This window comes from Hippocampus guttulatus, chromosome 22, assembly GCF_054856545.1.
Source record: "Hippocampus guttulatus isolate MCC_2025c chromosome 22, RoL_Hgut_1.0, whole genome shotgun sequence".
In the NCBI taxonomy this organism is placed as follows: domain Eukaryota; kingdom Metazoa; phylum Chordata; class Actinopteri; order Syngnathiformes; family Syngnathidae; genus Hippocampus; species Hippocampus guttulatus.
This window is the reverse complement of record NC_141282.1, coordinates 2721041-2746013: the sequence shown is the minus strand read 5'-3', so window position 1 is coordinate 2746013 and position 24973 is coordinate 2721041. Positions and strand designations below refer to the sequence as shown.

Below are 24973 nucleotides of genomic sequence, written 5' to 3'. Positions count from 1 at the left end.
AACTTGAAGACAGTATCCGAAGCCCTCCCTTTTTGCTGATGATTTGATTTAACTGGCTATATTAATACCAACTCAATTAGTTCATTTTAGTTAAAAAACATTTTTTTTAAATATCAAATGTAACGCCCCGTTGACATTTTCTTGCGGGTCACGGTTTTGAAGCAGTGTGATCCAATCACGTGATATCAGGATTACCGTCTATTTAATATTTTGAAGTGATTTAAAATAACTGTGGTTTTGCGCAATTTGTGTAAAATAACTAAAATAAAAATAACCACGCAACATGCTTTTGTGTTTTATTCTATACGATTGCTCGACTGCCAATAGTAATCTAGTGGGATAACGGCGACATCTAGTGGTATTATTATGATAATTATTATCGGTGTTAAATGAGACGTAATAGTAGATTTAAATAACACGAATTAAACCATTTATTTGTAGTTTTGACAACTACGCCCTCTTGAACCCCCCCCCCCCCCCGCCCCACCCCTTGCCCTCTTCGCAGCCTCCCGTTTCCCACAATGCACTGCGGGCATCACCACCAAGATGGCCGATGTCATGGAGGAGTATGAGAAAGAAGCTGGCTGCGTCCCTATTCTCCATCCAGAGGTACGTTTTATTCAACCCGTCGTTTGGGCGCGTGTGCTTGAACGCACCTTCTACCAAATTTGGAGCATTGGCCTGGATGTTCTTTGTATTTCATCCTGTTTTTTTCGTTGGGAGAGCCAATGCCCCCTGCATTACCACTAGCGGGGAGGATGTCAGGCTGCTAACGATGCTAAATGCGCTAACGGTACCCCCCACTGCCCCCCACACGCACACACCCCTCCTATGCCTCCTGCTGCATTGCTAGTGTCCGTGTTATTTTCACGCCAAAGTGGCCCGCTTGCCTCGATTTTTTATTTTTTTGCCAAATTCACGCCCGTTATCGTGCATTCTTTGCGGTGCGTTTAAGTGTCGTTTCGCGTTCGGAAAAATGTCAATCTTCAGTCAAGCGTCATGCAGCTCGGGAGCTGCATTGGCAGGAGTAGCCGGTAGAAATGTGTCGGACATCAAAATCGCCACCCTGTATTACAGAAACTGTTCCGAACATTCACCTATTATTAATATTATTGTTTTACAACGGATGCTGTCTTATAAACTCCTTGCACTTTAACTCACCATTCCCATCGCTGAGAGTGTACATCAATCTGGTTACTGCTCATTCCTATTTAAAAATATTTTTCTTCGACAACAAAGACGAAGTCATTGTGTTATTTGAGCTGTCTTGGGAGCTTATTGCCTGGCTTTAGTAAATTTTAAACAAGTTAGCGGCCCCATTAGAAGGGGGTATTCAACGAGCCTGTTGAAAAGGTTGCAATGACTTAGCACTGGCTCGTCAATCAATCGAACCCTATTTTTTAAAACACAGAAAATAAAACGTTGAGACGTACAGAGGTCTCTTTTTCACGAGTGGTCTGACCAAGAAAGTGTAGCACAATTCACGTCCAAACAATATGTAGACATAAAAGAGTGCATATCATGTTACAGTACATTTGTAAACAGAAAACAAGACCACTTTCAATTGACTGTGAATGTCATGTTGCCCTTAGATGAGGAGTGGAACAATCACCGGTGCGATAATGAAGTCAAAGGGATGTGAGAGAGAGAGAGAGAGAGAAGGCGAACTGGGACAAGAGAATTGAACCAAGCCTTCTGTAGGCGCATTACTCACCAACAGACGAACGAATTGGCTGTCAGAAAACTGCACTTGTTTGTTTGCATTCAAATTTAGGTCGTGGCAAACTTGAGTTAGGTCATGCGGGCTGTAACGGTAAGATTATAATTTTGTTGACCCCCCACACAAAGCATGTAACGACCCTAAACCCCACCCTAATCAACGTAGTTCTAAAATGTAAGAACACTTCATAGTGATCGCGTTTAAAAAAAACAAAAAGCGGAGAGGCTCATTGCACTTATCGCTGCAGTGACAAATGCCTTTTTAATTGGTGGGAGTGGGGTTGACAAGGTGTCACCACGGGAGAGTGATGTCGGGGGTGAAAGTGATTTCATATCTGTTGTCAGGGGCTTTCACCCCACCCCCCCCACGCATGAATCGTCAGCACTTTCTATCAATCTTCAAATCCAGATTTAAAAAAAAAAAAAAAAAAAAGAGGATTTGACAGAGCCACCGTTTTTCATACTAGAACAATAATCTCTATTTACAGCCATAATCTGCTGACTTTGAAAACAGTTCTATGGAAAATTTTGATCCCACCTGAATGTTGCTTCAAAATAACAGCATGGTGCTCTTTTGAATTTCACTACACGATGCTACTGTATGTGATACCCACTGTTTGCAAGAAACACACGCGACCTGCGTTTCCCAGGCCCGTCGAGGCGAACAGACGGTTCTGCCGGCGTTACCGTGGAGGCTAATTGAATGTGAGAAGTGAGCGCAGATGCCGCAGGGCACGTGCGGCACATTAGATCTTCCGGCGCAGGGCTAGATTAGCCGCCGTTGTCCTGTTCTACCGCCGCATTGTCCTCTTGGTGTGCTCACTTCTGAACTGCACCCGCTAATGAGGCGTTGCCACCAAAAAAGGAGAAAACCTGACCTCAGTTGCTCTTTGCCCTGTAGGAAATCAAGCCTCAGAGCCACTTCAATCACGGCTACAGCGAGACCGTCAGCCGCAAGAACCACGTGGACGACTACAGCACGTGGGACATCGTGAAAGCCACGCAGTGAGTCCCCCCCCTCCAGAGAAACATTTTTGGACGCAATTGGAATGGTTTCGCAAATTCAACCATCATATGACGTTGTCTCCTCCGCAGGTACGGCATCTTCGAGCGATGCAGGGAGCTGGTGGAAGCCGGGTTCGACGTCCGGCAGCCGGACAAAGAAAACGTGACCCTCCTCCACTGGGCCGCCATTAACAACAGGGTCGACTTGGTCAAGTGAGTCTTTTCTGGGGTTCTTTCTGGGAATGGCAGAGGCGCTAATAATACTTTATCACAGGTACTACATATCTAAGGGCGCCATCGTGGACCAGCTGGGAGGAGATCTCAACTCCACACCGCTGCACTGGGCCACCAGGTACCTTCTGCGAGCGTTTGGTAGGACGTCTTTGCTCCTGCATTATTGATAGCCTGTCCCCCACCTTGCATTGACCTTTAAAACACCCCGTAGTTTTCTCTTGGTCTTTTCTATGACTGCAGCAAGGGAAGAAAAAAAACCATCCATCCATCCATCTCACTTTTCTGTTCTCCGGGGAAATAAATGTTATTGCGTCTTCTCTTCCAGACAAGGCCACCTATCCATGGTGGTGCAGCTGATGAAATACGGCGCCGACCCGTCCTTGATCGACGGCGAGGGTTGCAGCTGCGTCCACTTGGCCGCCCAGTTCGGCCACACCTCCATTGTCGCCTACCTTATCGCCAAGGGACAGGTCAGACGTGGATAATACGACAGATCTCCCCACGTGTCATAAACACGCGGTTGATATATTTCTGAACAACTCTCCATCTGTGATTCGGAAAACTGCCCGGCTCCCTCTAGTGGCACTTTTAACTCATTGACTCCCAAAGACGTTTTTAAACGTCTTTTCAGACTTGGTCTAGAATTGGCTAGTACTGAACGAGTTAAGGAACTTTGAATCACTGCCCTCTAAGGCGCACCTAAAAGCATTCCATTTTCTCCAATGCACCTTATATATGGATCAATATTCTGATTTCTTGGACGTACATATCTCGGTTTTCGACCATAATCCGTTCCAGAAGGCTGTTCGAAAACCGAAACCACACTCTTTAAAATAAAAAAAAAATCTTTATTGAAGATGTCTGCTCTCACAATAGAACGCTACACAAGGAAGCGTCACTTCCTCATCTACTCGAGGAAGCATCACTTCCTCGTGTAAGGAAGGTGAGAGGAGTTGAGTGGCGCTCAGTTTGCTCGAGAACCGATTTTCGGTCGTAATCCGAGGCATAAAAAACTCGAAATTTTTGGTCGAAAACCGATTTGGTCGAGAACAGAGACGTTCGAAAACCGAGGTTTGACTGTAGCATTTTAAAATGTTCCGTAAAGCGCTTTGTCACAGCTGCAGCGCTTGTGAAAGCTCTCTATAAGTCAAGCTGTATTGTATTGTATTCCTTCAGTGTAGCTCCATCTAGTGGCTGCATAACGCAACTGCAACCGCGATTTTGGCTTCTATTTTATGCGCCCTTATAACGCGGTGCGTCCTATATATGAAAACAGTTTCATTGAAGGTGCGCGTTATACTCCGTGGCGCCTTATAGTGCGGAAAATACGGTAACTTAAGTTGACTTCATTTGCATTTGAGTCGTTACTCGACTTTTATTTTGGTGCCATGTCACTTTGATTTCTGACGCGTCTTCGTCAATAGGCTTGAATGTGCTCTTCACAACCCGTCACGCGCCGTCCCATCTAATTGGCTTGCGTTGCATGCACGACAGGATGTGGACATGATGGACCAGAACGGCATGACACCCCTCATGTGGGCGGCGTACAGGACGCACAGGTGCGTAAACACCCGCGAAGATCTTTCGTCTGTAATTGCAATGAACATTCCTTCCTTGCGTCGTCGCCTCGAAAGCACGTTTGTCAGGACTGTCGTTAAAAAAAAATATATATACTGTATGTATCGGAGTGCAGTTCAATGGTCGCTCTTTGATTTTCTCGTTCTGGCGACAGCGTGGACCCCACCCGGCTGCTGCTCACCTTCAACGTGTCGGTCAACCTGGGCGACAAATACCACAAGAACACGGCGCTGCACTGGGCCGTGCTGGCCGGCAACACCACCGTCATCAGCCTGCTGCTGGACGCCAACGCCAACGTCGACGCGCAGAACATCAAGGTAGTAAAATCCCGCAAACTCTGGGGAGGCTTTCCGCTGTCACGCTGGCTCGACAGATTGCATCTCATTTATTATTATTATTTTTTTTTCTTATGCTCCAAGGGTGAAACGCCGCTGGATCTCGCCAAGCAGAGGAAGAACGTGTGGATGATCAACCACTTGCAGGAAGCGCGGCAAGCCAAAGGCTACGACAGCCCGTCCTACTTGAAGAGACTCAAAACGGACAAGGTGGGCGTGGCCGGAGACGATTGACGGGGGGAGCTGTCAGTCACGAGTCGCATTCGATGACGTGTGGCTCCGCCCTCAGGAGGTCAGACAGAAGGTGATGCTGGGGACGCCCTTCCTGGTCATCTGGCTGGTGGGCTTCATCGCCGACCTGGATATCGACTCTTGGCTCATCAAGGGTCTCATGTACGTGGGCGTCTGGGTGGCCGTGCAGTTTCTCTCCAAGTAAGTCCAGTCGGGAGCATCTTTCATATTTCATATTTCATATTTCAAGTGGGACCGTTTCACACTTTCTGGTTAAAACGTCCCCGCCGCCTGTTTTGTGCTTCCAGGGCTTTTTTTGACCACTCCATGCATAGTGCTCTCCCTCTGGGAATCTACCTGGCAACCAAGTTTTGGATGTATACAACCTGGTTCTACTGGTTCTGGAATGATATCCTTTTTGGGCATTTGTGTGGGGAAAGAAAAAAAAAACCCCAAAACAAAACAAGCTCATTGCTCCGTATTCCTTTCTGGAGTCAGGTGACGTTGGCGAACCTGCGCCAACGTGTCGTATTGACAGATGGCTCGGACGTCCACCAGACGGCAGTCCAGTTGTCTAATTATAGTGGGGGGGGGGGGGGAATTAAAGCTCATTTGTCCTTCCAGTAAATCTGACGGAAACAAAGAGGTTGGCAAAGGAGAGCGATTTTACTGCTTCGCCCCTCACTTTCGTTTTTAATTTAGAACACAAACCAATCTGAGCTGGGGATTGAGTTTTAATCCATTTGTCTTGAAAGAGCCGCCAAAAAAAAAAAAAAACGTCAACAACAACATGAATCGGGATGGATGGCAAAGCGGAGTGTCCAATCAATGTGCGTGCAAATGAGCTTGTTGGAACTTTTTTATTCTGTTCAGGGAAGAATTGCGGTTCTGCTCGGAAGCTGCTAATTGAAGGAGGGGAGGGCATTGAATCACATGCTTCATTGCTGCACAAATAAGGCGGGCGGGCGGGTGGGCGCAGATCCTTTGACCTGCGCCTCATGAAAAGAACGGTGGAGTTCGGGCGCAGATGAGCCAAGTGCTTGGGAAGGGTTCATTTTAACATTGAAATAATTATTTGTGTTATTTATAATGATTGTCGGTAATTCGTAATTGTTTTCAAATGTTCTAAAATGTCATTATTTAAATTTAAAAAAAAATCTGTAAATAATACCAATATAATATTCAGATTATGAACTACTACCTGTCAAATGTAGATGTTAAAAAAAAAAAAATCTTACCATGTTCACTGTAATAATAATTTAATTCAAGGGACTAAATATCCGGAGAAGTCTTGCTCGTCTCCTTCTTCCGTCATTAGGTCAGTAGTCAACTCTGCTTTTGGTGTTATCTTCGTTTCGTAATGTCTGTTTGAGTGCGTGTTGGCGAATGCTTTTACGTTCTGATTGGTTCTTGCTAATACTCACCACTAGATGGCATAGGAGCGCTAACAGGGAAATGGGGACTGCGACGCCATATACTGTATAAGGCGCATCGGATTATACGGCGGTTTGAGTCTCACGTGCGCTCACCTTGTTGCGTTTAAATTGGTTTGTGCTTTTTTTTTTTTTTTTTTTTTTTTTTTTTTAGTGCTTTATAAAATCACGATACTGTCCGCTCGGGGTTGGCGATGACACGTGAGCGTCGGCTGCGTTCCTTAACCTCGCCGCGCACATCTCCCTTTCGCCACGGTCCACGTGCCGTTCCTCATCAACACGCTGGCTCTCTTCTACAATTTTGGCAAATCGTGGAAATCAGACCCGGGGATCATCAAAGCCTCCGAGGAACAGAAGAAAAAGGTCAAATAGTCGCCTTTTGGGGCGGGGGGTGGGGGGGGGGGGTCTTAGTTGAAGCTTTCAAGCCTTCTCCTTCCAATTGAGGTCGTTTTGAAGACAAAAGAAATGCATGGGAGTTGCTAATTGGACTATTAAAAACACCGAAAGGGGCCCCGGGTCCCCCATCCTGTCATTGATGAACGTGCTAAATATATCCCGCATTGTTGAAAGCTTCAAAGCTCCCCCCCCTTCCGTGTGTAGAGGAACCCATTCCACCCCTTGATTTCCCGTCAAAGAAAACACACAAGGGGAAAGGATTTTTAGTCTTTAGTCTAGCATTTTTAGTCTTTGTCCTTTTTGTCAACTCTCGACATTTTTATAGCTTAAAGTGCAGCAGTCGGTGAAACCCAGTCAATAATTTTTAAATTTTTAATAATTTTTAATTTTTTAAATTTTTTACGGCACATCAGTCGTCCAGCGCAAATACATTCCTGTATTATTCGCACGAAATGGCACACTGTCAATGAATGGCCTATTTGAACTGTTTTTATATCTACGGCGCATCGAATAGAAGCTACGTTAGTGGCTGCGGTTGCGCTATGCATCCACTAGATGGAGCCAGACTAAAGGGAATACAACACAATACAGCTTTATGGAGATCTTTCACAACTGCTGTAGCCGTAAAAAATAACAAAAAGCACTTTCCAGAACATTTAAAATACTATGTCCAAAAATTTGAATATAGATCCATCTACAAATAATGAGATTCACCGTCGGCTTTTGAGAAAATGCAATTCTTTTAGGTGCGCCGTATCGTGCGGAAAATAGGGTGCATTTAATGTCCCCCGTAAGAAATAAAAAAGCTCAAATCTAACTCATCAAATCAGAAGTTCAGCTTAGTCCACAAACAATATCAAAATTTGAATGAAATTTGTCCCCATCTGCATTTTTTTAAAATTTACTAATCATTCAGAACTGCTTTCTTCCCCCCCCCTCCAGACTATTGTGGAGCTGGCAGAGACGGGAAGCTTGGATCTCAGCATCTTCTGCAGCACTTGCTTAGTAAGCCGAGATCACTTCCCCTCCCCATATTTAAACACAAATATGATTCTTAAAAAAAATCGATTCTGTCACACTTCCTGCTCAGATACGGAAGCCTATCAGATCCAAACACTGCGCCGTGTGCAACCGCTGCATCGCCAAGTTCGACCACCACTGCCCCTGGGTGGGCAACTGCGTGGGTACGTCGCCCGATCGTATTTCACCCGAGCCGATAAATGAGGCGATGATCGCAGTCGAGGTTAATGAGCAGCGGCTCATTTGCATGAGACGGCACCGCCCCCTCAAAACGAGCGCGCTAAACAGAAGCACAAAAGCAGGAAGTCCATTTTTATTTTTATTTTTTTCTGTCCACAGGAAGCGGGAACCACCGCTACTTCATGGGTTACCTCTTCTTCCTGCTGTGCATGATCTGCTGGATGATGTACGGCTGCATCTCCTGTGAGTGCGTCCCCACCCGGTTGTCACCGGGAAGCTAAAAGTAACGCCTCCAAAATATCCGAATAACGCCGTCTCCGTGCGCCGCAGACTGGAGGATCCACTGCGCCACCACTTACGCCAAGGACGGCTTCTGGCTCTACCTGACCCAGATCGCCGCCTGCTCGCCGTGGATGTTCTGGATGTTCCTCAACAGCGTCTTCCACTTCATGTGGGTGGCTGTGCTCATCATGTGTCAGCTCTACCAGGTCGGGACGCCTCATTATATTTTGCATCGCCGAGCATAAAACACAACTTGCTGACACTGCCATTGTTTTTTTGTTTTTTTTTTCCCCCTCCCTCCCTCCCAGATCGCCGCTCTAGGAATCACCACCAACGAGCGGATGAACGCCCGGCGGTATAAGCACTTTAAAGTCACGGCCACGTCCATCGAAAGCCCTTTCAAGTACGTATTTCAAAGATTGGATTTTCCTCACCATAATTTGAGCCTCCCGCAGCTGCACTCCTTGTAATTTTCAAAGTGGTTCATTTCCAAGCACAAGCCAAGCATCGATGTGCACCGGCGTGATTTTTAGCAAGTGACTTCACTGTGGTTGCCCAAAGTGCAGCTTTGCCCACTTTTTAAGGAAGCCACTCAAAATGTCAACGTGCGGAGCCAAAAACCACATTTACGTTTGTTTGGGGGGCCGGGGGGATGCCTGGGGGGAATACACTTAACTCATTCAGTACCAGCCAATTCTGAAAAGACGTTTAAAAACGTCTTTGGGAGTGAATGAGTGAACATGAAATAATGCGCGGCCCAGTGGTTAGCGTGTCGACCTCACAGTCTTGGGTTCAATCCCCGCTCCGGCCTCCCTGTGTGGAGTGTGCATGTTCTCCCCGGGCCTGCGTGGCTTTTCTCCGGGTGCTCCGGTTTCCTCCCACATTCCAAAAACAAGAATATATTTTACACTCGGCATGCTTTTTAATATTTTAGCCTTGCTTTTCATATCATCGAGTGTTCATTCCCCCTTGTTCGTCCCTCTCTTGTTTTTTTTTTTTTACAGCCACGGCTGCATCCGAAACCTCATCGACTTCTTCGAGATCCGCTGCTGCGGCCTGATGCGGCCCGTGGCGGTGGACTGGACGGCGCAGTACACAATAGACTACGACCAGACGTCAGGCTCTGGCTACCAGCTGGTTTAAAAAAGAGGGGGTGTGAAGACAGAGTTGGGGGGGGGGGGGGGTCTGGGGGGGGGGGCAAGTCCTCGTTTATTGTGAGAACCGGCACTCCTTCGCAGCATCACGCAAAACCTGGGACGGGATTCGCATGCTGTCGAGGGGCAACCCCCCCCCCCACCCCCCACCCCCCACTTGTCACCACTATTAGAGGGAGATGGACAACAAAAACGTCACAAAATCAAAGCACCTCTGGTACCGGTAGAGATACGGTTGCAGTATCCCCTCTTCATTCTTAGGTTCTTTTATTTTCGGATAGGGGAATGTCTTTTTATCAGCGTTCTGGACCGGCAAAAAAAAAAAAAAACGTGTTACAGGTATATTTATTGAAAGCGTATTTATCGATGAGATCCTCCATCATTTCTTGACTTTTTTTTTTTTTAAGATGAGTAGGCTTTTTATATTAAGAGTCTAGCTGTAGCTGTTGGATGGTGTATTTATTACGGATTATAGGAAAGGAAGGTTCATTCCGTGTGTCTGTATCAAAAAGCTGTCAACTTTGATGTATGTTTTTTGTTTTGGTCTGCCTCCAAACTTGCACTGATTTTTTTTTTTTTGGGGCTGTTACTGATCAAAAGGGCCCAGCAGCACCTTTTTTCCTCCCCCATTGTTTACTTTCCCCGTATGTGAGGCACCGTGTAAAGAATGTGTACATAAATAATCCTTTTTTTTTCTTTCTTCATTCGAGGGGGACTAAATGACAAGGACATGAAGAAGTGACTAGCTTTTAGTGATGTCCAACACTGGTGTCCCACACTTGCATGTATGATGCCACTGTATATACTCAGTGTTACGTCTTGGCAAGTGCATTCTCTTCCGTTTTGTTTGATTAACCCTCAAATCCAGTGTCTAGTGAACCCCTCGACTGTGTATTATATTCCATGCTTGTGGACTGTACTCATCCATTTTTTTTTGTATTATTTTTTAAATGTCACATATGGGTTTGTTATACCACTGGATGTACAAATTGTAAAGCAAAGACGCGAGACAAACTTTTTTTTTTTCTTTTCTTTTGCTAAAAGCGGAAATGTGATCATGTGAGATGGGCCTGGTGTTTTTTTTTTTTTTTTTTTCATATCAACACACCAAAAGCAGCCCCGTTTTACGAGTTCTTCCCACAGAAAAAGTCAATTGTCTTCTGGGGACGTACAGTACATATATATTATAAAATACATACACAGGAAAATAGGATATCATTCCAGTGCCTCTCTCTCTCTGCCCACATCACTTTAACTCCGCTTCAGATGTAAAACATGGGCATGGTTCAGTTTTAATGGCTTTAATAATAAAAGACAGTCAAATGTGAAGTTTTATGTGGATGGCGTGTACTGTTTTATTTGAGAAGGATTAAAAGAAAAAAAAAGCGGCGAGGAATTGCAACAATGTTGTCACTCAGCGTGGACCAGTGCCCCCGCTCCTTGGCCGAAGCCGAATCCTTTCGGGCCAAAGTTCTTGGCATAGCAAGCTGCGGGAAATCAATAAGAAGAAGACATTAAGCTAAGATACAAATTCGAAGCAAACACGACATTACACGAAAGCCAAAACAGAGCTGAATTTATTTTTGTTGGAATGCGTCGCGGTGTTAGCATTTTCGAACTTAGCTTCCGCTAAACGGCGCGTGCGCAGAAAACGGATCTGCCTCGATCGTAAAAATGTCAATTTCAAGAAACAATTCTCATTAAACCTGAGTGGCTATTTACTGGAATCTTTTCTATGCCCTTTTGTTGGACAGCAAGTGACCCGGTGTTGGTTGAAGCTGAGATGCAACATTCCTGCTCGTCAGGTTTTGCACAAACGTTCAAGCTTTATGTGCTTTTTCGAGTGCGCGCATGCGTGTGTGCGCGCGTACGAGTGTCTTTTTCTGGCTTCGTGTTCTTATCTCTCTTTGGTGTCAGTGAGAGGTTCAAACTACGTGTTAGTGTGTGAGAACCACCCAAACGCTCGTAAAATTTGCTGTAGCCGACTGAGTCGAAAATCGGGATTGTTTGCGGGGTTGACAAGGAGATGGATCAGAAAACACAGAAACAAAATGTTGCATGCGACGTGTGCATTTGATTGATGTCACTTTCGACATAAATTCAATTTCAAGGTCCAATGTAGGATTCAAGGGTTGTGATATTTATCCTCCATGCGTTACGTTCGTGGTGTATTTTTAAATCGCTCTCGGTACAGTTGGTTGACTTTTGAAAAGCGTTCATCCCAAAAGTCAAAATATGCTTCTACGGTTTTAAAAGCAGATTGTTAAATTATTGCATCATAATAGCAGCACAAGAGAGTCAGCTGAAAAAAAAATGTCGCTCGTGACTCCTTTCATTATGTCACTAACCGAGAAACAAACGAAGCCTGTCTGCCATTTTGTGGCCAATTAGTATTGAGGGTGGTAAAAAAACAAAAACGAAACAAGAGTTGGACGTCGTCACCTTTGCAGTAGATTTCACCTTCGTTGTCCGTCTGGGTGGTCGACTCCAGGCTCTTGCCGCACTTGGCACAGCGGAAGCAGTTCTTGTGCCATGGCTGTGGGGCACAAACGTGCACACAGATACATTTTAAAACGGTTGATAAGAATTTGACAACCAGAAAAAAAATTACACTATTACACACTCAGATACGCTTTCCCATTCAAATGCGGATGCAAATAATCTGGAGCATCATTTTGTACATATTGTGAGGGGAAAAAAACAGTCTCAGCATATAGTATGAATGCTGAAATCTGATTGGTTCCCTTCCAGGAAGTAATCAGAAAGTGGAATATGCCTGACAGCTGATCGGAGAAAAAAAAACACTCCAATCCAAATCAAAACTTGAAGCCGATGTTAATTTGTTGTTGAACATAATATAAATGGAATTTAATTTCACCCTGGATTTGTCATTCCCGGTGGATGTTTATGAGGAAAATGGACGACCTTTTATGGGTTCAAGTGGCTCCCTGCCCCCGGTTGGGGGTTTTCACAGCTAAAGAAAAGCTTGGTGAGTTTACTGCCTGTCGCGCTCTTATTTTACTAATCTATTAAGAACATTCATATTGCCTTGATATGACATTGACACTTTTTTGGGAACTGATATGATATTGCTGTTGGGACGAACGCTTCACTGAGCTGATTGTTGCCTGGATGGATTGCTGTGATTTTTGAATCAAGCCTTTCATGCACCCTGTAAACCGATAACATGATAAGCTGTCCATTGTGGTAACCGCTGTCCCTCAAAGGGTTCAAGTTGAACACGTAAAAGTCGTCGCAAGTTTGCCTTTGCTAATTTTGTCATGGACTGCAAGTGAAGACAATGAAAACAAAGATTTGGGGATGTTTGGGTCAGAGGTTGTAATTGTAAGACCGAAGTTACAATATTCCAATTTAAAAAAAAAAAAAAAAGGTTAAGTCTTTTGTGTCTTTATTTTTCCCCCCCACCAAGGACTAAATAAGTCTAAAAAAAATGTCAAGAAAGATGTGAATTTTTTTGAGCAACACTAACAACCCCCCCCCCCAAAAAAAAGTTTAAAAAGTTATATTTTTGAGTAAACAGTGTCAAAATTTTCAAGCGAAAACTGAGAAAAAAATTAAAACAATAAAAGTATTTACGAGGAAATTCTCCAAACTTTTGGAGCGGAAAAAACATTTTGTTCAAGAAAAATATTTAAATTGATTGGGTGGAATAATTGTTTGATTTTCAAGAAAGAAATGTGAAATATTAAACAAACAAAAAAATTAGCCAAAATAGATCAAAAAAAAAAAAGAAAGAAAAGCAATCTCTTTTTTTTTTAACGGAAAACTTGTACAAAGAATTTGGGGAACAAATCATTTTCTACGAATCTTTTTTTTCACATTATGGGAGTGGGAATTTTTTTTTTCTATATTGCAAGAGAAAAATTATTTTCCAAGAAAATATATTTTTTGGGGTGCAGGGGAAGCACATGCTATCTTTTTTTTAAAAAAAATTCATGTTGTCTTCAACAACAAAAAACATTTTTTCGAGAAGAAATGGTCAACATATGGGAATGGGAATTAGTGTTGATGAAGTGGAGGACAAGTCACCTTGCCTGCGCCCATAATCTTCTCCGCGGCGTACACGGAGTCACCACAGCGAGCGCATTTTTCCGATCCTCCAAACTTTTGGGCGAACTTGGACGGGTTGGGGTTAGTGGTGGGCCTGTGAGACTGTGACCTGTCGGGAGAGAGCGGGAACACAAGACAGAGAGGCTCTGGAGCTGCACTCGGTGGAGGGTGACTAAGAGTCCTCTTGAATGAAGCTCTTTGTGACCCATTGTGAGTCCGGCGCAGCTCGTTACATAAGAAAATGCTTTCATAATCATAACAATAAGCGGCGGATGCCTCGGGATCGGATAAACACGAAAAAGAAAGAAAAGGCATATATTACAAGATTAAAGCATTGTTATGATATGACATCCAAGTCAAATAATATTTTTGAAATCAAGATATGGTTTAATTATGAGTTCTATTTTTTTCGGGGAATTACAAAAACAAAAAAACAAAATTTGAGAGTGAAGGTGTCGTTTAACAAAGTTGATTTAGTAGAAAAACTATTGAGAATAAAGTTGACCTTTTTTCATGAAAATGTTCTTATTTTTATGAGGGAAAAAAAATTCATGCTTTTTTAAAAAGACTATATGGAAATAATCATTTTAGTAAAAAAAAAAAGCGTTTTCCTTTTTTTAAAGATTTTTTAAAAATATTTTTTAAGGGAATATATTTAATCATTTTATGAAAATGTGATTTTTTTGAAGTCGCAAAATTATACAAGGAGAAAAGTTTCCGTTTTTTACATCGCAAAAAAAAATACAAATATATATTTTTGCAGGAATTTTTTCATGAGAATATTTGTTATTTGTAGAAAACTGTTGTTTAATTTTACAAAAACATGTTTTTGTTAATTTTTGTAATATTCTGTTAAAAAAAAAACCTTCTTTCCATAGCAACACACACTAGTGGCCCATTATTATTATTATTATTATTATTGTTGAGAATGTGAAGTCACTTGTGAGTGCGTCGCTTACTGCTCCGGTTTGATCCCCAGGCGCTCTCCTCGGTCCATGTTGAGGGTGCCGGCCCCTTGGCCGTAGCCGTAGCCTTTTGGACCGTATTTCTTGCCGTAGCAGGACCTGCAGTAGATCTCTTGGTCGTGGATGCTCACTGTGGTACTGTCCAGGCCTTTCCTGCACACCACTGACAACACGCACGCGCAGGCACAAGTCGGTTCATTCAATGCGCAAAAGTTTTATTTATATATATTTTTCTAATAAGTAGGTTTTTTTTTTGGTTTATGTCTGATTTGAGTTTTTTTTTTAAGTAGTCAATATTTTTTTAATGGTGGTTGGGTTTATTTAGACTCTTAAAAATTTCTGTACAATTGGAGCTGTTGGGGAGATTTATTTTATTTTTTTATAATAGCAACCATTGAGTTCGACTGGAAGAGTCTATTGTCAGAGTAGGGGGGAAAAAAATGATCATCCAAGCTCATGAATGTCAATGGGTAGGAAAAAAAAAAATCGAGAAAAAGGCATGGAGCCAAGGACACAAAGTCCCACGACTCATCATCTGCACGAATGCGACAAGCCCGTCTTTGTGAGACTTTCAAAGGAAAGATCTCGGGTTCTCTGAGCACATCCCCGGTCGGTCGGTACCGGTCTGCGCGTTTCCATCTGAGATGGTGGGCACAAGTCCATGCTTTCACCCCAGCATGACCTCACTGGAACACAACAACCCGCTTATCTCATAGGTACTCACTGCAGAGAAAGCAGCCCTTATGGAAGCTCTGGCCGTCGCACTGCACCTCCTCGGCGTGGTACACCGTGCCGTGGCATGCCGTGCACTTGTTGCCTCCGCCCCAGTTTGGCATCGTGGCTGAGACGAGATGACAAAATGACCAATGAGGAGTTGAGAACGCAAAAGAGTTCTCCAGTGAGATCCTTTTAACTCGTTCACTCCCAAAGACGTTTTTAAACGTCTTTTCAGACTTGGTCCAGAATTGGCTGGTACTGAATGAGTTAAATACCGTATTTTCTGCACTATAAGGCGCTTTGGACTAACTATCCTTGCTTGTCTCCTTCTTCCTTCATTTAGTCACTAATTAACTATGCTTTTGGTATATTCTTTTCATCATGTCTGTAATTGTCTGTTTGCGTGTGTGTTAGCAAATGCACGTGTCAATTAGTGTCGGGCGGGAACCCTTTTACGTTACAATTGGTTCCTGCTATTAATCATCACTAGATGGCAGAGGAACAGTAACAGGGCAACGGCTCAATTGGGACTATAAAGAGATTGTGACACTCTACATAAGGCGCATCGGATTTTAGGGCGCACTGTAAGCTTTTGGGAAAATCGGATGCTTTTAGGTGCGCCTTATAGTGCGGAAAATACGGTAAGATTAATTGATATTTGTTAGATTGAGCAGCCAGAACCTTTTCAAGTCAGACTCTGTGGTTATCGTGACACTTTTCCCTCTTTCCCATGAATGGTGAAAAGCTTTAGAGACCCTTTTCCAGTTTCTTTGTCGACTTTATCGGCCCTCATGGAAAAATCCTATCCTGCTCACGTGTGTGTTTCCGAGTTCTTTCCTATAGAAATGAGAGTAGGGTGTAGTGACATTCCTTATGGGTGGAAAAAAAAAATCTCCATTCCTCACCACCTGGGGCTAAAGAACCGGATAAATTTGACTTAATACCCTGAAGAATTCCTCTGGGAATTGGGGGGTGTCGTGGCGAGCTCGACCGCAGACTCTCAATAAACATTACGTCACAATCGCTCTCTTGATGCCTCTGCACTTGCGTCTGGCTGTAATTACAGACCCTGACCCGCCCCCCCAAATGTGTCCATTTGGGCCATTCGAAGACCTTGATGTGATGACATGACTTACTATGCGATTATCTGGCCAGATGTTGTTGTCTTCCTCTGGATCAACACAATGACAGGTTGACTCAACGGCATAATAGACAACAGAAAAAGTCAAGAGTTCACACTTCACATCAAAACAACTTGAAGTTCACTTTTGTGATTTTCAAAATCTAAACACATTGTGTTTGTCCTTTTTTTTGTTTTTTTTTTATAACTGAAGCAATGGAGGATGCGTTTAATGAAGTCAAACTGACGAGGTTAATCGAGAGTTTATAAGTTCCTACGGTCGTGAACATTCCACATGGACTGTGGCGGCCGTATCTCAAATCATATTTGCCCATTGAAATGAAAGGAAATTATATTAATTGGGTCCAGCCCACCGCAAAACAGAACAATAGTTTTTGTATAACATTGCAACATTGATACTCAGTTTGTTAGCTATTCGATGGCGGTTTGTATTGAGTACTAGCATTAAGGTAGCCGACTTTTGAAGGGCAAATCTATGTGGTATGGTTATGTAATTTAGGTGGTATGCATATGTTGGTACAGTATGTTAATTTAGGTGCAATACATTTTAAGTGAATAACTGAAGTACTTACATAAATCTATATTTAAGGCAGTTTGAAACTGCAAATTTGTCATGAAGTATTTTTGGGTTGTAAAGTTTGAGAACCACTGTATTATAATAAAAGCAATACTAGCATTTTAATTTATTTGGGCTTGGAGCATGTTTTTGGTCAGAAAGCAATGAAAACTAAAGGAACCGGTTTGTTACTTTCACACTGCGTCACATTACAACTAACGTGTACCATAATAAACATCCATTAGAATAAAAAAATAAGGTAACCCACGCACCTGGAAAGATTCAATAAAACAACTCGACATGTTTACTTCGAAACTGTGTGCAATATACTTATAGTACGATACCTTCTGGTGGATGTTATTGCAAGCAGGGTCCAGATGTTATGATTGTAAAATTCGAAAGGACGACGTCGCGTCGACTGTGCTTCGCCGGAATGTCTCGGTGACGTACCACAGTGCTCGTTTTCACCTACGGCAAGATGGGCGGGGCTTACGAGCTGTGAACGTCGAACTGCCGCGTTCAGGGGCCGTCGGATTTTGTAGAAGGGCACTACAGTACAGCATTAAACTACGGGTAAAACATGTCAACATATTTCAACCACCTCAGAGCAATCGAAGGATTTAAAAAAGGATCTTATTTGACCAACCAGGTAATAAAGAACAAAACATTTACAGAAATATTACTTTTATTAAAGTATGTGACAGTCATTGTAGGAAAGGCTATGGCCCACAGCTACAGTCAGTTGGTACTAAGACCAGTTTTGAAGAGCTCATACTTAAAACTAATAAGACCAGTTTTGAAGAGCTCATACTTAAAACTAACAGTGCAATAAAACATCAGAACAAACATACAACAACGCAAAAGTATACAATTTACACAACAATAACTACATGGATGAACACGTATGATGGTTGTCCGTGCACGCTTTGGTATGGCCTCCTTAATGGTTCACAGTGGGTTGGTAAGTCAGTACATAGCACCGTTATTTTGGGAAAGCGGTTACCATGGTAACTCATCAACAACCTGAAGAAAAATGTGCCAAGACAACTGAAAAACATACATATATAGGCACTTACGTCACAAATGCATCAGCCCATGCACGTTGTTTGCATTCCCCGAAAATAAAACCACGCATCACCTCAAACATCACGAAACTGTACTTTTCCAGTTCTGTAAATACCCCTATGGTAAAAGTCAAAAGAATTGAAGTACCCGAATGCATCGTCAAGTCATGCTTCACTATGAAACATTATGGTAGCCGATACACAGAACACACACAGCCACACAGGCTTTTTTTTCCATCACTAACCTTCGTAGTAGTGTATCAAAATAAAATACGCCAATCAGATTCCTTCTCATAACGTGTGTCCAAATGAAGAAACATCCACTTAGTGCTTCAAGTGTTCTGTTAAAGTCCCTGTAATCAATATATATTAACTAAAAAACATAAATAGGAATGATGAAGCATTTGTAATTAGAGAAGGTAGCTTCATTGAAATTTGGAAGAGGAAAATTAAGGCTTTAAATCATGTAGTGGAAAACATCTACCACAGGATGGCGCCGTTTCACACAAACAACATGGCTTCCCTATTTTTTTTAAACACGTTAATAAATCCATTGTTCAATGTAATTTAATTCCCTAACTTTAAATAGCACCGGTAAGGCTTTCAAGGTCACTGTTAGCGTTTGACATCTAACAAGGGGATGCGTGGCTGACGTCCAGCCTCCTCTGCGCGGAGCCTCGCTTTCGGGCTGTGGGCGCCGCGGTCAAACCCTCCACAGTGCCCGGAGTCTGGAAGAAAGACTTTGAGGCGGGCGCTGGCGTTTCCTTTGGAGTGTGCGGAGTCTATGAAAGGACAATCAGATCTTTTTAGATTTATTTGAACCCTTAAATATGTAAGAGTTACGTGTCTGGGACTCCTTACCAGTGGTTGCGGTGCAGTTGTAGGAAGCGGCACGCCGTTGGCACCCCGCCCGCCCTGTTCTGGCGTGGTAGGTGACGGAATAGGTGACACCTGGCCAAGCTCCGGCGGCAGGCCGTACGGCGCGGCCGCCACCATAAAGCGCGCCGGCACGTTGAAGCCCACTTGAGCGTCGGAACCCTGCAGGGGGTAGTGAGAGAGGGCGGCGGACGGCACCAGTACGTAGGGCAGCGCCAGCGGGGGAACGGTGCTTGTGGGGAGATGGGTCGAGGGCTGCCCGGAGGGGAGCAGGAAGTTGAGATTTTTCAGACCTGGAAAAGATGGAAAATAAATCTTCCTAATCCATTTTATATGGTATAATAATCGCATTGTGTGCTCACATTGAGGGGGGGTTTACCTGGATTGTTTGGGACATAGAGGTAGTGTGACGCCTGGGTGCCAGTGACGCTCTCATCTGATGCTTCTGACATGTTGCTTTGTTCTATCTGAAGGATAAATGAACATGAACTTAATTTCCAATGTATGAGGGAAAGAGAGAGATTCATTCCTAGTTTGATGCCTAAATGGGCTGCGGATGGAATCGAGGGGGGGGGGGGAGAGAAATGTTAATTGCTCCAATCATTGTTTTTGACCAATTCTGAAATGAATTGGGTGTGCAAAAATATGCCAGGCTGAATAGATTCACATTTATAAACACTCGTAATCAATTGCCAAGCAGGCCGATTCAATATATGCTTTCTTAGGCTCCTAAGAAAATCCGTTTCAGCTTCATGCCTCACCTCTTCGGCTCGCTCAACTCCAGATGGACTTTTCTTGAATGGCGCTTCCTCCTCTTCCTCCGCGGATTCCCTCCGTCTCTTCCTCGGCTCGGTCGATTCCTCCCTTGGAGCACCATCGGCCTTGCTCATCACCTCGGGCTGGTTGTACAGCATGACCATAGAGGCCTGGGATAGGCTGGGTAGATAAGCCAGGCAGTGGGCGGACGAGGACAGCGTAAAAAGCGGCTCTGAGCGGAGGGCGGGAACCAGCAGTGTGGGCTGCGGGATTGGAGGAGCCGGGTTTCTGCAGAGAAAAGATGGACGTTATTCGGACATTTTATGGTGCTTTCTATAGGCACTTAATTAAGAGTATTTGAATTTTGAAGATATTCGCACAAATGAATTTTGATCTTGGAATATTTAACCACGCGTAAAATATTGACAAAATATTTTCTGCCTTCAAAAACTAAAATGACTATTTAAAATGTATTTTTGATTTTTATTATTAACTCATTCACTCCCAAAGACGTTTTTAAACGTCTTTTCAGACTTGGTCCAGAATTGGCTGGTACTGAATGAGTTAACTGCATCACTGAAATACCACGGAAGTTTGGAACCACCATCGTGCGGTAATTTATTATTATTTTTGACTGGCAACTACCAGTACGTTCAAACGTACTCGCAAATACATTTGAATGAACTTGTAGGCTAAATGCGACAAGCATAGCATTGTTTCCCGTAACGCTGCGCGGTATTCACTTGCGCGGGTAAAAAAAAAAAAAAAAATTGTAGCATTTCTCTCACATTTTAGAAATCCGTTCCAAGGTTAAGTAAACATTATTTATTTGTCATTTTTATGGTTTTAAGATGGCTGCAATGCGTGATTTTGTTGGATCTGATATTGATGCTTCCTCCCTAACCCCATTATTTTTAATAATAACACCTTAAAGGTAATTTTGAGCAAGTTAGTTATTTCCAAACTGTGTATCAAACTTGCAAATGAATGTGTCATGATGACCCAAGAACTCACACATTGTGGTTTCCAAATTGCGGTCTGCAGATGGCCTCGCCGGTTCCCGCCTTTCTGGAATAATCCAGCGGCTGAGGTGTAAATGCTGTTGAAGAAAAGTGGAATGAACTCACCGTGGTTTTATAAAAATAACGGCGCTAAAGCGGCATCGCTCACCGTTGACGTCCCCACGCGGGCTACTTGGCGCCGAGCGGATCTGCCGCTGGACGGCCACACACGTCGGGGTGAGGTGAAAAGAGGCGTGGTGTGCCAGTTTAGCTTTCCTGAGGTCCCGAGCTTCAGGTGGGGCGACGCCCACAACAGCATCTGCTATGAAAGGTAAACAGATCTGTAAAGTGTGTTATTAGCAGCTTGATGATCAATAAGTCACAGATGCCCACCAGATTTGTTAAAATCCACCGGTCCCAGCCACCGAAAAGCCGGCTTCCTGCCTCGCTCCTCTCGCACGTGCACTTTCTTTATGAGGCCCAGGCTGGTTAGCACGTTAGCGATATCATAGAGACGTCGTACCTTGGCTGAAAGATACGCGGGTGTTTAGTTTTATAAAACGGGGAAACAAAGCAACACAGCGGTGCCGGTGCTCACTTTTGTACTTGCCGTGACTGGACGAGTCCTGACTTTCCTCGATGAGAACCTTCGCCGCTGCTTCCAACGTGACCGTCTGCGTCTTAGACACTAGGAAGAGGCTGACGAACTTCTGGCTCATGATACGCAGGGATTTGTCTTTCCTGTTTCCAGATGCTGCGAATAACATTGTGAAATCAAATTGTAAAATAGGGAGAAAAGTTTTGTGCACAGGGCAAAGCTTATCTAATATAATGCTTGAGTGAATGAACTATGTTGAAGTTAGGGAAGTGGTTTCATTTAGTCAGGCCATGACCTTGTCCAAAAAAAAAAAAAAGAAAAAAGAACTATGTTGAAGTTAGGGAAGTCGTTTCACTTAGTCGGGCCATCGCTTTGTCCAAAACAAAAATAAAAAGAACTATGTTGAAGTTAGGGAAGTGCTTTCATTTAGTCAGGCCATAACCTTGTCCAAAAAAATAAAAATAAAAATAAGTGAACTATGTTGAAGTTAGGGAAGTAGTTTCATTTAGTCAGGCCATGACCTTGTCCAAAAAAAAAAAAAAAAAAGTGAACTATGTTGAAGTTAGGGAAGTCGTTTTACTTAGTCGGGCCATCGCTTTGTCCAAAAAAATAAAAAAATAAAATGAACTATGTTCAAGTTAGGGAAGTGGTTTCATTTAGTCAGGCCTTAACCTTGTCCAAAAAAATAAAAGTAAAAATAAAAATAAAAATAAGTGAACTATGTTGAAGTTAGGGAAGTAGTTTCATTTAGTCAGGCCATGCCCCCCCCCCCCCAAAAAAAACTGCTCTGCCATATTATGCCATCTATGGGCAATTAAAAAATGTTTGTGGGTGGGTGTCACAGATTTTCAGGAAACACCTTTTCACTTCAGTGACATCATTGCCGACTGATTGCCATCACCTACGACATTGTGGATTCTTACCGTGGCCGTTGTCGTCCTCCCCGCCGCCACCCGCCTGGCTCCGCCCAGGCTCCCTGGTGGCGAGCTCCATGTGCCGATGGTAGCCCTGCTGGCGGCCCTGACGCTGCAGCTCCTGCAGCGTGGCCTCCAGGCGCAGTCGGCCGTGCCACGTGTAGCTGTTCTTAGCCATGCGGCCCACGATCATGAGGGACTCCAGCACGTTGACGATGTCGTAGATGCGCCGCCGCTCCACCCCTGGATAGATAACGGGCGCGCATAAAAATCTACACCAGTGTTCCCCAACCTTGTTGATTTGAGACACATTTTATATTAGAAAAATGCTACAATACACACACACACCCCAAAAAACATGTGAGGTGTACATGTAGTTGAGTACAATCTTCTTCACAGGTTGATTTAAACCAGGAAGTGAAGGTACCATTGTAACGTTTTTTTTTACCTAAACTGGTCGCCATCTCATCCAGGGAGATTGAGATTGGTTTGTCAGGAGGTGGATAATCCGGGTAGAGAGCCAGGAATTTTTGGCAAAGTAGACCCAAGCTCTTCTGCTTCCTGCTCGGTTTCTTCTCTGCATCGTCATCCTCTTCCACCGCTTCAAACTGTAAGAAAACATGTATTTTATTTCAGGGTTCCGTTTTAATACAAGTCTTGATGACTTTCGAAGCAAATCTCTCACCTGGACTTCAGCCGCCCCGTTATCATCTTTGGCGATAGCCGTACTTTCCGATTCGTTCTCGATAGGCCTAAAGAGGAATTTCCTCATCTCGCGGTTTCGGATGTCGGGACTGGCGGCGTTGATCAGCATCTTCAGGTTGGCCGTGGGCGACCAGGGCTCGGCCTCAGCGGCGTGTTTGATAGGCGTGACGTGGCCCGCGTCCGGGGTGCCGCCTTTCCACTTCATCACGGGTATGCACGGCTCTGCAGACTTCGTTGGGGTGGATTTCCTCCACACTGTGAATATATTTTCCTGCAACAGAGACAATTTTCAGACTGCTAATGTATTTTTCCTCCATTGCCTTATATGGAAGTACGTTTCAAACACTTTCTTCCCCAATTTCCTCATTATCTGGCAGACTTACCTTCTGTTCACTTTTTCTTGAACTTGTAAGATCCTTGAGTGCAAGACATTCTACTTCCATATTTTTTTGGGGGGGGGGACCTACGTAACAGTACAAACAATATCAGTTGGTGGTAAATGCATTGGAAATCTGGAGATGTTAAAAATAACCCAAGGGGAAAAAAAACCCTCCAAGAGGGCATCTGAATTTGGCGCAAAGCTAACTAGCTACTTGCAAGCGCTCTTCTTTATCCAAACTTAAACGTTCACCAATGTAAGTAAGTACTTGAAGTTACTTATTTATCGCATATAAGCTCACTAAGCGTTTTAATCAGCACTTAGATCACATACTGGAAATGTAACTTAAAAGGAAACTCGTCCCTAGTCACTCCAATGACTCATGAAACACTAGTTCGACCATAACTTCAAATTTTATTCTGATCGTAAAGTAAAGTAGTCAATATCTTTCAATGGTCGACATCGTTGAATAGTTACGCAATATTGGCGCCTCGTCCAAACTTAAATCAGGCGTTAGAAGCTGAAAACGTCCCCCACCTTGGCGCTCTTTGATTCGTCAAAGCCAAGACTCGGTCCTCTTCAAGAAAGTCGACGTCCTGTCCGCTCGTCAACCCGCCATAGCAGATAATTTTCCCTCTTAAAAATAAACGGCCAGCCCCAGAAGAGAACTACCTGTCCCGGTGAAGGAATTTGCGCACTGTCCCGTGGAGACTCAAGCATCACCCGCTCAAGCTTGCTTTCTGGCGCTCTTCGGCATCTGGGGCCAGACCGCCAATCGGAATAGAGCTTGATGTGACGTCATGTAAATGCAGGCCAATTGGAGAGGCCGTACTTGTCTGGTCTCCAATGGTTTCCACCAATGGGCGCGAATCATCGACCACGCCTCTCGAGAGTTGTGTTGGCGGGGCAACAGGCGCGCTGCCGCAAAGCTTGTCCACCAATGAAGAGGTCTCACAAGGTCAAATAACAAAGAACACGTTAAAAGAGACGTTGGTCTTCATATTTATATGATTCGACTTAATATTAGTTGGCTTTTAAATCCAGTGTATGCTCATAGTTTTTTAAATTTCTATTAATATGAATTGTTTGTAAGAGTTACTCTACTATTTTATTTCTAAACATTTTGTGTTTATTTTTTTAATTTACCGCATGTTTGTCTTTGATTCGTATCTTGTTACTATTTGATGAATGTATGGTATCGTTACTTTTGTTATGGAATACTTTGTTTGATTGCCATTGCTTTTTTTTTTCATTTTTCTTGTTATACAGTTTAATTTTGTTTGTTTTTATTGTCTTATTTTATTTTGTAGTCTGTTATGATGATGATGATGAATATAGTTTTTAAATGTAATTTATTATTTCTGGATTACTTATTTGATATACATTATTATACTTGTTATTGCGTGATTATTCATTATGTTATATGGCATATTATTTATATGTTTGGAAGTTATGTTATTCTTTTTTATTTGAGATTACATTGGTGGAATCTTACGCTTCTAAAATCAATACAAAATATATTATTGGAGCTGTTAAATGAGAAAACTCAGTGAGACAATTACATATTATTTAAGTCCTTCATATTCAGGAATATCACAAGAATTGACACTCAATGTCTCAAAATTTCCTATTAAGAAAGCAGAAGCGTGAAGCGCAGAAACGT

The 24973-nt window shown here is 43.3% G+C and overlaps 3 protein-coding genes across 5 annotated transcripts; 1 reads left to right on the top strand and 2 right to left on the bottom strand.

The window, feature by feature from the left end:
• The first annotated feature begins 508 nt into the window (after positions 1 to 508).
• zdhhc17 (zDHHC palmitoyltransferase 17) lies at positions 509 to 9585 on the top strand. Its single transcript, XM_086103186.1, has 17 exons — positions 509 to 609; positions 2621 to 2724; positions 2815 to 2937; positions 2999 to 3076; positions 3284 to 3428; positions 4453 to 4517; positions 4691 to 4853; positions 4956 to 5081; positions 5161 to 5303; positions 5411 to 5513; positions 6776 to 6898; positions 7874 to 7936; positions 8022 to 8115; positions 8291 to 8374; positions 8462 to 8619; positions 8722 to 8816; positions 9418 to 9585. The coding sequence occupies exons 1-17, from the start codon at positions 547 to 549 to the stop codon at positions 9554 to 9556; spliced, it is 1869 nt and encodes a 622-aa protein (XP_085959312.1). The 5' UTR covers positions 509 to 546; the 3' UTR covers positions 9557 to 9585.
• A 1267-nt stretch (positions 9586 to 10852) lies between these two features.
• On the bottom strand, positions 10853 to 17501 carry csrp2 (cysteine and glycine-rich protein 2). 2 transcript variants are annotated; one of them, XM_086103187.1, is made up of 7 exons: positions 17362 to 17501; positions 16457 to 16491; positions 15328 to 15444; positions 14598 to 14766; positions 13618 to 13747; positions 12010 to 12103; positions 10853 to 11054 (listed from the first exon to the last, which is right to left on the bottom strand). In XM_086103187.1, the coding sequence occupies exons 3-7, from the start codon at positions 15437 to 15439 to the stop codon at positions 10978 to 10980; spliced, it is 582 nt and encodes a 193-aa protein (XP_085959313.1). In that variant the 5' UTR covers positions 15440 to 15444; positions 16457 to 16491; positions 17362 to 17501; the 3' UTR covers positions 10853 to 10977. The 2 variants fall into 2 exon arrangements, with proteins under 2 accessions (XP_085959313.1, XP_085959314.1); XM_086103188.1 differs by lacking the exon at positions 16457 to 16491 and having other exon boundaries at positions 17362 to 17471.
• A 225-nt stretch (positions 17502 to 17726) lies between these two features.
• Positions 17727 to 23386, bottom strand: e2f7 (E2F transcription factor 7). Of its 2 annotated transcripts, none has more exons than XM_086103383.1 (12): positions 23315 to 23386; positions 22912 to 23202; positions 22675 to 22834; positions 22236 to 22469; positions 21313 to 21468; positions 21108 to 21242; positions 20884 to 21036; positions 20728 to 20812; positions 19719 to 20001; positions 19337 to 19424; positions 18943 to 19250; positions 17727 to 18863 (listed from the first exon to the last, which is right to left on the bottom strand). In XM_086103383.1, exons 1-12 carry the CDS (start codon positions 23372 to 23374, stop codon positions 18711 to 18713), a joined length of 2106 nt encoding a protein of 701 aa, XP_085959509.1. In that variant the 5' UTR covers positions 23375 to 23386; the 3' UTR covers positions 17727 to 18710. The 2 variants fall into 2 exon arrangements, with proteins under 2 accessions (XP_085959509.1, XP_085959511.1); XM_086103385.1 differs by having other exon boundaries at positions 20884 to 21033.
• Between the last annotated feature and the right edge of the window lie 1587 nt (positions 23387 to 24973).

Coding starts and splice junctions, on each gene's coding strand:
- e2f7 (XM_086103383.1), bottom strand. CDS start 23,374: ATGGAAGTAGAATGTCTTGCACTCAAGGATCTTACAAGTTCAAGAAAA. Junction 22,835..22,911: donor ACGGGGCGGCTGAAGTCCAG/GTGAGAGATTTG, acceptor GTTTTCTTACAG/TTTGAAGCGGTGGAAGAGGA. Junction 20,002..20,727: donor CAATTTGGAAACCACAATGT/GTGAGTTCTTGG, acceptor TTTTCTCTGCAG/AAACCCGGCTCCTCCAATCC.
- zdhhc17 (XM_086103186.1), top strand. CDS start 547: ATGGCCGATGTCATGGAGGAGTATGAGAAAGAAGCTGGCTGCGTCCCT. Junction 2,725..2,814: donor GACATCGTGAAAGCCACGCA/GTGAGTCCCCCC, acceptor TCTCCTCCGCAG/GTACGGCATCTTCGAGCGAT. Junction 5,304..5,410: donor GCCGTGCAGTTTCTCTCCAA/GTAAGTCCAGTC, acceptor TTGTGCTTCCAG/GGCTTTTTTTGACCACTCCA.
- csrp2 (XM_086103187.1), bottom strand. CDS start 15,439: ATGCCAAACTGGGGCGGAGGCAACAAGTGCACGGCATGCCACGGCACG. Junction 14,767..15,327: donor TAAGGGCTGCTTTCTCTGCA/GTGAGTACCTAT, acceptor GCGTGTTGTCAG/TGGTGTGCAGGAAAGGCCTG. Junction 12,104..13,617: donor AGATTATGGGCGCAGGCAAG/GTGACTTGTCCT, acceptor TGTGCCCCACAG/CCATGGCACAAGAACTGCTT.